This window comes from Podarcis filfolensis (assembly GCF_964270895.1).
Source record: "Podarcis filfolensis genome assembly, chromosome: 7".
In the NCBI taxonomy this organism is placed as follows: domain Eukaryota; kingdom Metazoa; phylum Chordata; class Lepidosauria; order Squamata; family Lacertidae; genus Podarcis; species Podarcis filfolensis.
The window spans coordinates 30,076,560-30,088,963 of record NC_139603.1 but is presented as its reverse complement, the minus strand read 5'-3'; the positions used below and the strand labels follow the sequence as shown (position 1 = coordinate 30,088,963).

Sequence of the window (12,404 nt, the reverse complement as noted above, 5' to 3'; positions counted from 1 at the left end):
CAAAATTCAATGTATTTTTCAAAACAGTTTTTTAAAAAGTATTTTTGCAGCGTTTTTTTATATGTGTGTAGATTCCACCATGAACTGTCATATTCAAAAGGTATGTTTTCTGGATCTTTAAACCCTATGGTGTTTAATGAGGCTTATTCCCTAGTAAATGACTTTAGGATTGCAGTGTCAATACACTTTTACCACTTCAGAAGAAAGCCAATATGGCCCCCATCTTGGTTAAAGATCAACCTTAAAATCATGTTTATTGCCATCTACATTCTATGAAGAATATGGTGAGCTGGGTTTTAAATTGCTGCTTTTATGTTTCTGTAATTGTTCTATTTGTTTCTTACCTAATTGTTTCTGCTATATTTGTTTTTTAAAGATATCTCTGTGGCTTTAATTATATTTTGTAAGTCACCTTGGGATAGAAGTCAGCATGTAAGAACTCTGAATAAATAAATAAAGGACTGGAAAAATCTCAGATCTCACTATTTGTTAAAGCAGAGATTAGTGGGCATTTCACTTCATTGACCTGACCTCTGAAAACTGTAATCAGTATGCTTAAGCTCTCCCCCTTAAAAAAACCCCAACACAAACCAGGCCTGCTAGCTACACACTTTTCAGTACTTTCCCCTTCCATATATCCTTTTCTATATATAGTTTTACTAAATCAGAGAGTCTAAATTTTCCAAAAGGGACCTGTAACATAATATTGGGCTGTAAACCCATTAACATCTACAAGGTTGTTAAGAAAACCTAAGTAGTTGTATTAGCCACAAATATGCCCTTTATAGAGGTTTGTTTTATTTTGTCATTAATGTGCAAGGATAGCAGTTTCACATTCTCTAATGTCCCTTTCAAACTGTATCCAGTTTCTGACATTTTTAAAGACTCAGGAAACACTGTAGATCAAAATGACTGTGTTAAGCTGGAGTCCTTTAGCCCAGAGGAAAACAAAAATAATTCCAAAGCAACCCCCGAGAGCAATTTGATATTTTCAGCATTGTTGTATTTGACATTGTTGTATGTTAAGCTTTAAATACTGTGAAGTCCCACATTTTAAACACTCTACTTATTATTCAAATTACTTATGTGTTTTGTTGCTAAATGCATAGCTGCAGGTCTGCTGTGACAGCCTTAGAAAAGCTTGGAATAATATAGGATATGAATCCAAATACATAAATGGCAGAGCATTCCAAACCCCCTGATCTACTGTGCTGGAGGGGGCTTGGATGGAATAAATATGTCCCCCTGCCCAGTCTTGCCCAGCTCTGCTGGTCTCTGTAAGTGAGAATTTTGCTCTCTTCCTTAAACAAGGGCAGAGCAGTATACCCTCCAAGTGTCCCAATTTTCCTGGGACAGTCCTGGAATTACAGAAACCATCCTGCTTTCTGATTTGATCCTGAAATATCCTGGTTTTCCTTTTCCTCCCCTCCTTATTTTTGAAACAAGTGTTTGCTCTATCTGTGTGTGTGAAGGTGCAAAAACGGATTCCTGTTTATACTGAATATAAAGTATCTGCACCAAATGAAGGAAACTGAAGCTGGCATACGAAGCCCTTCCTAAAATTTTGAAGGAAAATGTAACCAATCCACTTTAAATTCTTTCATTGCAATGCTTCAGCAGCCAGCCTTTTTTAAAAAGGAAATGCCTAGAGTGTTGATTCCTTTATTGTAAATGGAGCCTTACACTGTCTACTCATAAGTAAGCCCCACTGCATTCATTGGAGCTTACTCCCAGGTGACTGGGTAAGGACTGTGCAGTCTTACACTGCAATCCTCAGCATGTTTTTCACTCAGAACTAAATCCCACTGAATTCAATAGTATTTATTATCAGATATGTTCCTGATCATTCTCACAGTTTCTGTTGTTGTTGTTTCCTGCCTTTTTCCTTGACAGAGACAGAGACACTTACAGCTAAAATTTTATTTCATTCCATTTATCTGTGGAAGGTGTGCAGCAAGATCAAGCATGGGAGTATTTTCCTGATGCAGAATAGAATGTTCCTATTTTCATCTGAGAAATGTTGGAGGGTATGAGAGCAGTCATAGGAAACTCCCATAATAGCCTAAGTCCATTGCCAACTAGCCACTGAACCATATAAGGACAGTATCCACACAACCACATCACACAGTCTACTTTCTGTAACTTGGAAAGGCTGTCTATTCCAAATTTGTCCTAGACTAAGAGAAGTATATGAGAAGGAGATTTTAACATGAATGGTAATTCTCCCTTGAAGAAAAGCTCTGGAAGGAAGAAGGAATCAGAGTGTAGTGTCCAAAGTGCAGAATGGTTTAATTCTGGTTTGTGAATACATTGATATGGTACCTATTTATCTGATATCTCCACATAAAATGCTTGGCCAAACAAGCCTGTAATATGGTGTCCAAAGGAAAACAGACCCTCCAAGTTTCCCTATTTTCCAGTGACAGTCCCAGATTTACATAAGCCGTCCTGGTTTCTGATTTGATCCTAGAATGCCCTGCTTTTCCTTAGGTCATCCCTATTTTCATCGGAGAAATGTTGGAGGGCATGGAAAAGGACAGAGCACGCCTAGATCAAGATAAATAGCTGGTCTTCTCTAGGGCCTCTGGAGCAGCCTTTGCCAACCTGATGCCCTCCCAAAGTTTTGGACTACAATTCCTTTCAGCCTCAGCACCCAGCTGTGGTGCAAAGCATTTGGCGGTCACGAGGTTAGCAAAGCCTGCTCTGAAGGCCCAGCCATGTCTGCTGAAATACTTGTACAGCAGGGATGGGGAAACTGTGTCCATGCTGGCTGAATAGCCACTGAAGGGCCACTGGTCCCCCATCCCTTGTGCATAGTAATCGGGTAACACAATACAGCTTACTGTTCGTTTTTATATCACTGGAAGCAATCCCAGTCCATCTGCAGCACTTAGAAATATTGGTGCAGGTCCAAGTTGGTCAGAATAAAAGAAATAAACGTGGAGCTCTCTCACCAGAGGAATGCTTTGAGACTCAGACTGGAGGCTTTTCAGTCCAAATCATTTTGTCTGGCTGGAGTTCCTCCAGTCAAGATAGTGAATGTCTGGCCAGGAATCATCTAAACCTAATAAAGAGGCCCAGTTAAAAAGAACGGCAACAGCGTTTCACTTTTGACTCATCTCCCTCCTGCCCCCACGTGAACCCAGCGGGCTTTTCCGATTTGGCCATGGTTTTATACCACCAGGCATTGGGGTAACTTTAAGCCAGTTTGCCTTCCAACACCTAAGCAGCATGTAAATAAGACGTTTTCCCCACGCAAAACAAACCTTTGGCCTTTTTATTTTTGGACTGAGGAGACAATGAGTGGGTGTTATGAGAACATCTTATAAGGAAAAAAGGGGAACAATTAAGGTGTTAATGGGAGAAGAGATCTCGCTACTGAACAGAAAGACTCGCAAGATGCACTTCCGTCCCTCAAAATTATAAAGCCCACCCCCCCTTTTAGTCAAAGTTTGTTTGATTTTTAAAATAAATACTCCACCTTTATTTCAGGCTCTCACTAGCCAACACAATGTAATGGGCAACACTTTCAGGGTATTTAAATGGTACAGGGTTCTAATGAATATTCCTATATCTCTGCAGCGCCCTCTGCTTTTGCTGTCTCAGTGAAACACTTTAGATATATTGTCTTTAACGTTAATAGGATACACCCATAGCTGAAAGCCTTCCATGAAGAGAATGTGCATGCTATACACCATATAGTAGCACCATGTTGGTGCAAAATACACATTTACTGCTTTAAAAAAAGCTTTTGGGGGGGAACACAGAAGGCTACTTCATACGGGGTTAGCCTATTTGTCCAACGAGCCCAGCCTTGTCTACTCTGAGTGGAATCAGCACTTCAGGGAAAGGGTCTTTCACATCATCTGCCACTGGATCCTGGAATAGCATGAGACTTTTAATCTCAGGCTCATGGGTTCAAGCCCCATATTGGGCAAAATATTTCTGCATTGCAGGGGGTTGGACTTGATGACCCTTTGTGGACCCTTTCAACTCTACATACTAAGTACATAAAAAGCAAAATTATATGGAATGGGATGTCCCCATTTTAATCGGAGAAATGTTGGAGGGTATGGTACAGCATGGGTGGGGGGGGGCAGTGTGGCAGAGCACAGTGGCAACTTCCCTAACACCTAGTAGATTGTCAGAAATGTATACATAAATCAAAAATATGTGTTGGAAATGTAAAAAGAAAGAGACACAAGATTTACCCACCCGGGAAGAATGGCAGATGAAGTTGATGGACTATATGGAACTGGCGGAAATGACTGGCAGAATCCGAGACCAGGGAGAAGAGTCGGTGGAAGAAGATTGGGAAAAATTTAAAGATTATTTACAGAAATACTGTAAAATTAATGAATGTTAGAAAAATGTTGGAATGAAGTTATATGGCTTTAGCAGAAATGTTATAAGGAATTAAGTACAAATAGATTTTTAATGTATTAAAGGGAAAAAATAAGGTTAGAATAAGTTAAGATAAATTACAGGACAGAAAACAGAGGAAGATGGAAAGGAATTGCTGAAACAGTTAATTGAAGTGGAATATAAAAAGGGAGGTGTGAGGAGGTCGTGGAAACAAGTGAATGAAAGATAAGATATTGAAATTATTGGATGTGTTTTAAATTGTGTTTGTTTTGTTCTGTTAATTCAATGTTTTAGTGTCAGTGTTACGTAGTGTTTTTGTTTTTGTATTGTATTGTTTTGTTGAATTCTTTTTTTCTTTTATAGTCTTTAAACTGTTAATAAATATTATTTTTTAAAAAAGGAAATGTAAAAAGAAAGAAGACACCTTTTTCCATATGTGGTGGCCTTGTAATAAGGTTACAGCTGACTGGAAAATGATATATAATGAACTGAAAAAGATCTTTAAGTTAACATTTGTAAGTGAGTGTCCCATGGGTGGTGGTGGTATGGTAGTGTGGCTGAGCACGGTGGCACTTCCTGTTTTGCCTCAAGTGGTGAAATGAGACGTACCACCGCTGACCTCATGATCCGAGAACTTAAACCTGTCAGTTCTGATGAAAGGCAGGCAAGGACCTACAGCCCAGGTGGGGCTCACTAGCTTGGGGAGGAGTTGTCTGATTTCTCAGCTGGAGTAGACTCAAGACAGGTGGGGGTCGCATGCCTCATCAATCTCAGAAGGAAAGCCGCCCTGGCCGACAAAAGACGAACAAGTGAAATCTTCTATGATATGTTGGGCAATGGATATTGGTCACAATATAGAAATGGAGGCATTGGGACAATTGTGGAATTTGGATGTAAGATTTACAGCATGCTATGAAAGAAGAGAAAATTATATGAAAATGTTGTATAGATGGTGCCTAATACCAGCAGATTGGCAAAAATGTATAAACCAAAATCAATTAAATGTTGGAAATGTAAAGAGAAAGAAGGTGCCTTTTAGCACCTTGCAATAAGGTTAAAGCTTACTGGGGAAAAGATGTGCCGGAAATCACCACAAACACCTCCCTTGTTCTCTTAGTATGGCAATGGTGCCCACCTGAGATGTGCCGGAACTGAGTTTTGGGGGGGGGGGGGGCGGAAAGCCCTGCTTGTGGCCTTGTTTTGCTGGGTGATGCCTCCCTCCATGATCCCTCGTTCCATTTTGTTTCTGCCAGACCAAAGGAAAGGTTGTAGTTCTGCCTTTTCCCACCACCAGCTGCTGAAGGCACATTCATGGTATTTTTATTTTTACGATTAAAACATCTGTTTCACATAGAAATGAATTCGTACAAAAGAGCAGTATTAAAAAGAAAAAGTCTCCCTTGCAGGTACAAGCATGGGCGTAGCCAGGATTTTGGTTATTGGGGGGGGGGGGGGCGGGGGAGGCAGCCAAAGTTGCTGAGGTTTTCTTGGGAAATAATGGATAAAAATATCCTGTAAATGGGATATTGTAGGGGGCAGGCTTCTGCTGGGGGTGAATGACAGAACCTCATATAAATGAGTATTTCCAATGCTTTTCTATCATTTTTGTGGATCGGGGGGGGGGGCAACTGCCCCCCTGCCCCCCTTGGCTATCCTCATGGATGGCAACACTTTCTGAATGCTCAAAGCCCTTCACGTCCATTATCTCCACGATCCTTGCAACAGTCATGTGCTGAAGGACACTAATGCCGCAAGAGACCTGCTAGTCTGCAGTGAGAAGTGAATTCATTAAAAAGATGTATGGCAGCTCTGGGCCCCTGTGAGTCCAGCACATCCCATCTGTAGAGGTGCTGCCCGCTGAGTGATTTACCGTCTGGCCTTGCAGTCTTCTGATCAGCCCTCCACTGGGAGAGGCAGTTCTGCTGTTTACACAAATGATAATTCCTGAGCCAGAAACATAGAGGTATTCAACACAGTGCCCCCATCCCAAAGTTGCTGAAGCCCAGTTCCCACCAGCCTCAGCCACCAAGGCCAATGATCAGGGATGATGGGAGCTGTCATCTACAGCAACCATCTGGAGGGCCACAGGTTCCAGAGAAGACGATGTCCTGCCTATTAGAATGACTCCACCAACCCAGGCCTGGTCTGCAGATATGAAGGGCAACATGCATCACCCAGGGACCCAAGGGTGAGATGGAGGTCACACGCCCTGCCTTCAAGGAAGAATTGTGTGGCAAAGGCAGAGCAAGCCACCCCCTTCTACTGACCATAGTAGAAGCAGAAATAGGAAACTGGGCAGAGGGAACCAGGCAGAGGGCCTTCTCGGTAGTGGCACCCGCCCTGTGGAAAGCCCTCCCACCAGATGTCAAAGAGAACAACAACTACCAGACTTTTAGAAGACATCTGAAGGCAGCCCTGTTTAGGGAAGCTGTTAATGTTTGATGTGTTACTGTGTTTTGATATTTTGTTAGTATATATAATAAATTATTATTATTATATTAAAATAACTTGGTGTCATGGACTGGTTAGATGCAGAGGAATGGTGGGAGGCACCAGCTGGGGAACCACTAAGGGATTTACCACTGGCTGGTTTACTGCTGACACTTAGTAGCAAAGAACTAGTGCCCAGGTTTCCTTCCGCCGCCCCCTCTTCTTCCCAATCCCAGTTCCTTTTGTGTCATAACTTTTAGATTGTAAGCTTGAGGGCAGAGACCATTGTATGATAATGTATTTCTAATTGAAAGCTGCCCTGGAAGCTTCACATCTGAAGAGCAGGGTATTTTTATTTTTTTAATAAACAGATAAAGAAGACTTCCTGGTCAGGCTGGAATTTTTATGTGGGCAAAGAGGATAGTCTTTCATGCCATGGGACCTGTCTTAGTGACCGCAGAGCTGAGCTCTGTCACTCCTGCAAGAGGCTGGCCTTTTTCTTTCTTCCAATCAGGATGCAGGGTCAGGAGGGCATGTAAAAAGGTAAAAGGGTATTGGGAAATGATTTATAATAAATGGAAAAAAATGTTTAATATTACACCCCCCAAACCCCCCCCCCCAGAGTTCTTTTGTTGGGGATAACCCAGACTAAAATTCCCAGGTGTCAGAAAAGGTTATTTATGTATGCAACAACTGCGGCCCATGTTTTGTTAACCCCAAAATGGAAAGTGAGGGAGGTCCCAACTAAAGAGGATTGGCAAATTAAGTTGACAGAATATGCACAACTTGCAGATTTAACATATAGAATAAGAGAGCAAGAAGATTGGAAAGCATTTATTGAATATCTGGAAAATAACTGTATACAGTTGAAAACGCTGGCAGTATTAAGATAAATGCAGCAGAGTAAATAATTTTTGATGGATGTAAAAGTGGAAAATGGATTTGAATGGTTATAGTAAAATATGCAGGGATGCACATGATATGTAAAATGAACCATGGTAAGAGGAGAAGGGAAGTCATTGGTTATTTTAAGGTTTGTAAAATGTTTATTTGAAATTGTAAAACAGAAAATTTAATAAAAATTATTACATAATGAAGAAATAAAAAAAGGATGCAGGGTCAGGAGAGTGATTTACACAGGGAACATTGGATGGGCTTCTCAGAAGAAGGTCAAAGCTATCTTGTATTTTAAATTTCAGAGGTTTGGTGGGAGCACTGCCTTTTCATCAACCCTGGTTGGCAGACCAGACTACTTATCCCAGTTTGTGGTGGTGGACTCCACCAAAGCAGAGAAAGTGTGTAAGAGAGTGAGTGTGACTTGAAGAATCCATATGTTGCTGGACTTCAACTCCCATCACCCACAGCCAGGGATGATGGGAATTGTAGTCCAACAAGACAGCTATGATTCTTCAATTTACATGTTTTACTGGATTGTAGATACAGGAATAAGGGACGCGGGTGGCGCTGTGGGTTAAACCACAGAGCCTTGGACTTGCCGATCAGAAGGTCGGCGGTTCGAATACCCGTGAGGGGGTGAGCTCCCGTTGCTCGGTCCCTGCTCCTGCCAACCTAGCAGTTCGAAAGCACGTCAAAGTGCAAGTAGATAAATAGGTACTGTTCCGGTGGGAAGGTAAACGGCGTTTCCGTGCGCTGCTCTGGTTCGCCAGAAGTGGCTTAGTCATGCTGGCCACATGACCCGGAAGCTGTACGCTGGCTCCCTCGGCCAATAAAGTGAGATGAGCGCCGCAACCCCAGAGTCGGTCACGACTGGACCTAATGGTCAGGGGTCCCTTTACCTTTAGCTACATTCAGAGAAACACCACAAAAGTTGCAAATAAAGAGACAAAATCTCATAGGGAACAACAGAAGCAGCAAATAACAGAAGAACCCCTTTTCGTCCTAAATGCCGATTTCACGCAGGGCCTATGGGGGGTCGTGAGAAGTTTTTTAGTGAATCCGGTGTCGGACCTCACTTGGGCTCCAATCTCTTATATTTGAGACATGGGTGTAGCCAGGACTTTGGGGGGGACAGGACTTTTGGGGGGCAGAACCGACGTGATTGGTCAGTTAAGTATGTGTATTGTTTCACTTGATTAAGGGGGGAGGGAACAGCTGCCGCAGCTGCTCCCCCCCCCCCTTAGCTACGCCCAGGATGCGAGACTAGTTTACAAGAAGAACGTTCAGCGCCTTCCCCACGTTTTACTCCAGGCAGGAGCAACGCGTGTTAATTGAAGATTTCATTCAGAAGGCGGCGCGTAGGGGGCGTTGCCCTCCTCCGCAGCGCGTCTGGCTCTCTAGCCAATAGCGGGACACTATGCAAATGAGCGCCGCGGTTAGCCTGCGAGCGAGCAAAGCAGCGAGCTCAGAGTCGCTGGCGAAACGCAGCTCAGCAGCAGCATCGCCGCGGCCGGAGCTTGCAGGCGGCTGTTTTCGTTTTCGATTGCAAGCGGCGGTCAATGGAGTATAAAACCCGCTCGGGCTCGAGGTGGTGGGACTGACTTGTCCAAAAGGGAGCGCTTCTTCCACTCCCTGCCCCAGGCCTGCGAGAATGAAGTACAAGGTAAGAAGATTGGTTGCTTTGAAAAACTTTGCTCGCCCCCTGTTTTTCGTGCGTGGGGCAGGAAACGCGCGTGGGACGGGCAAAAGTTGTGCATGTACTTTTCCTGCTCCGGAAGATGTATTGGCAGAGAGGAGAATGGCGCGAGCCTGACCCGCCTCGGTGCCTGGATTCAGGGTCGAGCCAAAGTTAAGGATCTGTCGGGAAACTTTTCCAAACTTCTCCAGCGGTGTCTCAGTTGTGTTCAGTAGGTCTCTTGAATTTAAAAGCAAAAACAAAAAGTCGAGTCGAGTGAGTGACTGCGTTTAGTCCTTGCTAGCAGCCAGTTTTTATTTTGTATTTTGGAGGGGAGAGTTTTGTTGCGGTTTGAAAACTTCTAACCAGCCTCAACTATGCCTCTGACAAGCTCGATATTTTCTCATCCGCTGTTGATCTGCAAGACAGTTAACGCTGTCTCTTCCTCTAGCTCCTTACTTGTAGAGCAGCCTCGCTCGCTTACTCCAGAGTAAGGCTGCCCTTTCAGGGAGAAAGACCGAAACAGCAGCGCAGCCCTATACATATGTCTACTCGGAAGTAAGACCCATTGAGTTCAGTGGGCCTTCTCCCAGGTGAGTATAGGACTGCAGCCTCAAAGTTACCGTAATATTTCAAAGTAAATGAGACACTTGAGATTTTATTACCTCGTTTTGAAGCTCTTCGAATCCTTTTTGGGATAAAAATATGTGTGGGTACCTTTTTTGGGGTGTGTGTGTGAAACAATGGGTTAAAAGAAAACTGTTGTGGAGCAATTTAAACCTTTGCTAGCAGAGATATCATTGAATAATAGATAACTGAGAAGAGGGTGTCGTTTAGTCGGTGATAAAAATAATTTGCAGAAAAGGTGTATCAGAGAGTTTCTCTGAGTAACCAAATCAAGATAGCCTGTTCTTCTTTCCTTCAGAAATCAGGATGAGATCGGGATTATGTTGGCTGCATAGAAAATATTTAGATGTCAGCATAAGGCTTAGCTGTTGATTTGGGCTTGGATTTCTCCCCATTTTGCATGCAAATCTATGCAGAAGATCTGAAAAGATTTCCTTCCATCACGTAATGGAATTGCTTTGATAAAGTATAAAACATCTCAGTTCCTGTTAAAGAACCAGTTTTAAAAACTTAGTGCAGTGGACCAATGAGATCTGGGTTCAAGTTCCTGCTACTCAACCAATCACCACACTGGCTGCCTGTGGGCCAGTCCCTGTTATGTCTGCCTAGTTGTGAGGATAAGAAGGGACCGTCCCCATGTTGTTCACCAGCTTGGACACTTTGAAGGATGAGTGCTTTACAAAATGGGGCAAACAGAGTTTGATGAAATATAAAATTCTAGACCTGTACTTTTAGCAAGAGGGCTCACATGTTGATTTAATGTGATTCCTGCTGCAGAGATGTTACCCATTAATACAAAAAAGTGTAGCCAGAATCCTGCACATTTCAGTCACTTGGAATGCATTGTTGTCTTGCATTTTCCCCTCTTTCCAGTTTGCTTAGTTTCTAGAGTTCATTCTAGTTGTCTTAAAAACCCACATTCGGGCTGTGATCCTGTGTGCATGCTTGCAAGGGAGTAAAGACAACTGAAATCAATAGGACTTTACTTGGGAATGTGTGCATTGTACACAATTCTTTAGGTAGCTCTGAGCAACAATCTGGACAAGTATTTGGTAGCAGTGACCCCTGTATTCCTTCGTCTCCCAGGGGTCTAGGAAAACTCTTTCAAGTTAAACTAGGAAAGAGATTGAACTTTGCAGAGCTCTTTCTAAAGGAATTCTGTTTCAGAGCTTTCGTGATTGGCTCCTTGCAGTCAGTCACAGCTCTATACTGATTAAAAATATGTGTGCTTGGTACAAGAATACCCCGGGGCATCAGATCAGCAAATAGCATCTACTGCAATCTTGTTTTGTTGGACTCAGAGGGGAGGGGGAGGGAAGGGAAGCTTGTTCCTCTGCCAAGAAAAAGGAAACCTGTCAAGGTCAACATGAAACCGAAAGAGTGAAGGAAGTTCTTTACCTTCCAAGTCGAAGTTTGTAACTATTTATAATGTTGTGAGTTAATTTGGCCACAAGTGGTGGTCTTACTATATGGCTGTACAATGCATAGCTCCATGCTAGTCCCAGCCTATGATTATAGCCTCTAGAATGCAAAAATAAATAGAGTAGCAAATAGTCATAATGATAATTCATGCCTGGAGGTACACTAATTCTTAACTGTAATAGTATACATGAACCTCAGAATTTCCCGCATGCCGCAGGGGAATAAAGAACCAGATCTCATGAATGATGGGCCCAAGCTTAGGATTGCTATAGAAGATTCGGGTTAAACAGTGATAGGCTGTGACAGAAGATCTTGAAAGGCAACTAAAAGCTTTCTTGAATTTAGGGCTGTGCTGACAGTTCTTTTCCTGAGAGATGTCTCACAGTGCTAGCCCCAGGATTTGCTCATTCTCTTTCTTTGCAACCAGATCCATGGCTGGTCGCAGCACCTGGCATAGGTGGGCAGAGCATCTATCTTGGCTCCCTACACTATTATTATTTTTTTAAAATGGCCCACCACTCTGAGCAGTGTCACATGGTTGAATCTGGCCACCATTTTCATTTCCCACAATGCCCCTGACCTAGGATGATAAATTTAAAGGGTGTTTAGGCCTAGCTCTGCTTTAAGCGCTGCCTGGCACTGCTAGGAAAGCTTTCCAAGGTTCACAAATGGAGGAGTGGGTCTGCCAGAGGCCCCTGAAACCTAGATCAGGCCTGGATCAACACCCAGGCAAGTGAGCAGGTGGAATTGTGAACTTGGATTCTTGGAGAGGGCAAATGAGTAGGTAGCAGGTTCTGGTGGTCAGCAGTAGAACCTCTGTTGAGGTGTGAACCTGGGCAGGTAGTAGATAGTACCAACTCTGGGAGAAAAGGAAGGGGCTTACAAATATTGGCTTCCAAGTAATTTTGGAAGAAATATATTGGCTATTCTTCGTGGCTGCCAACAATCCTGCCATTTCCTCAGTTCCCATTGCACGGATGGAAGATAC

The 12,404-nt window shown here is 43.1% G+C and overlaps 1 protein-coding gene across 3 annotated transcripts in view; it reads left to right on the top strand.

Annotated features, from left to right (window-relative positions):
- The window catches only part of NEDD9 (neural precursor cell expressed, developmentally down-regulated 9), a 69,677-nt gene that overhangs the window by 1,194 nt on the left and 56,079 nt on the right, over positions 1-12,404 (top strand). The window contains exon 1 of one of the 3 annotated variants that reach the window (XM_083623771.1): positions 9,130-9,355. The exons of 1 other annotated variant lie outside the window; for it this stretch is intronic. In XM_083623771.1, coding sequence (XP_083479897.1) covers positions 9,344-9,355 — 12 coding nt within the window. In that variant the 5' untranslated portion in view covers positions 9,130-9,343. Of the gene's footprint in view, positions 1-9,129; positions 9,961-12,404 lie in introns of those variants that run through there. One more of the 3 variants, XM_083623773.1, reaches the window with a different exon arrangement.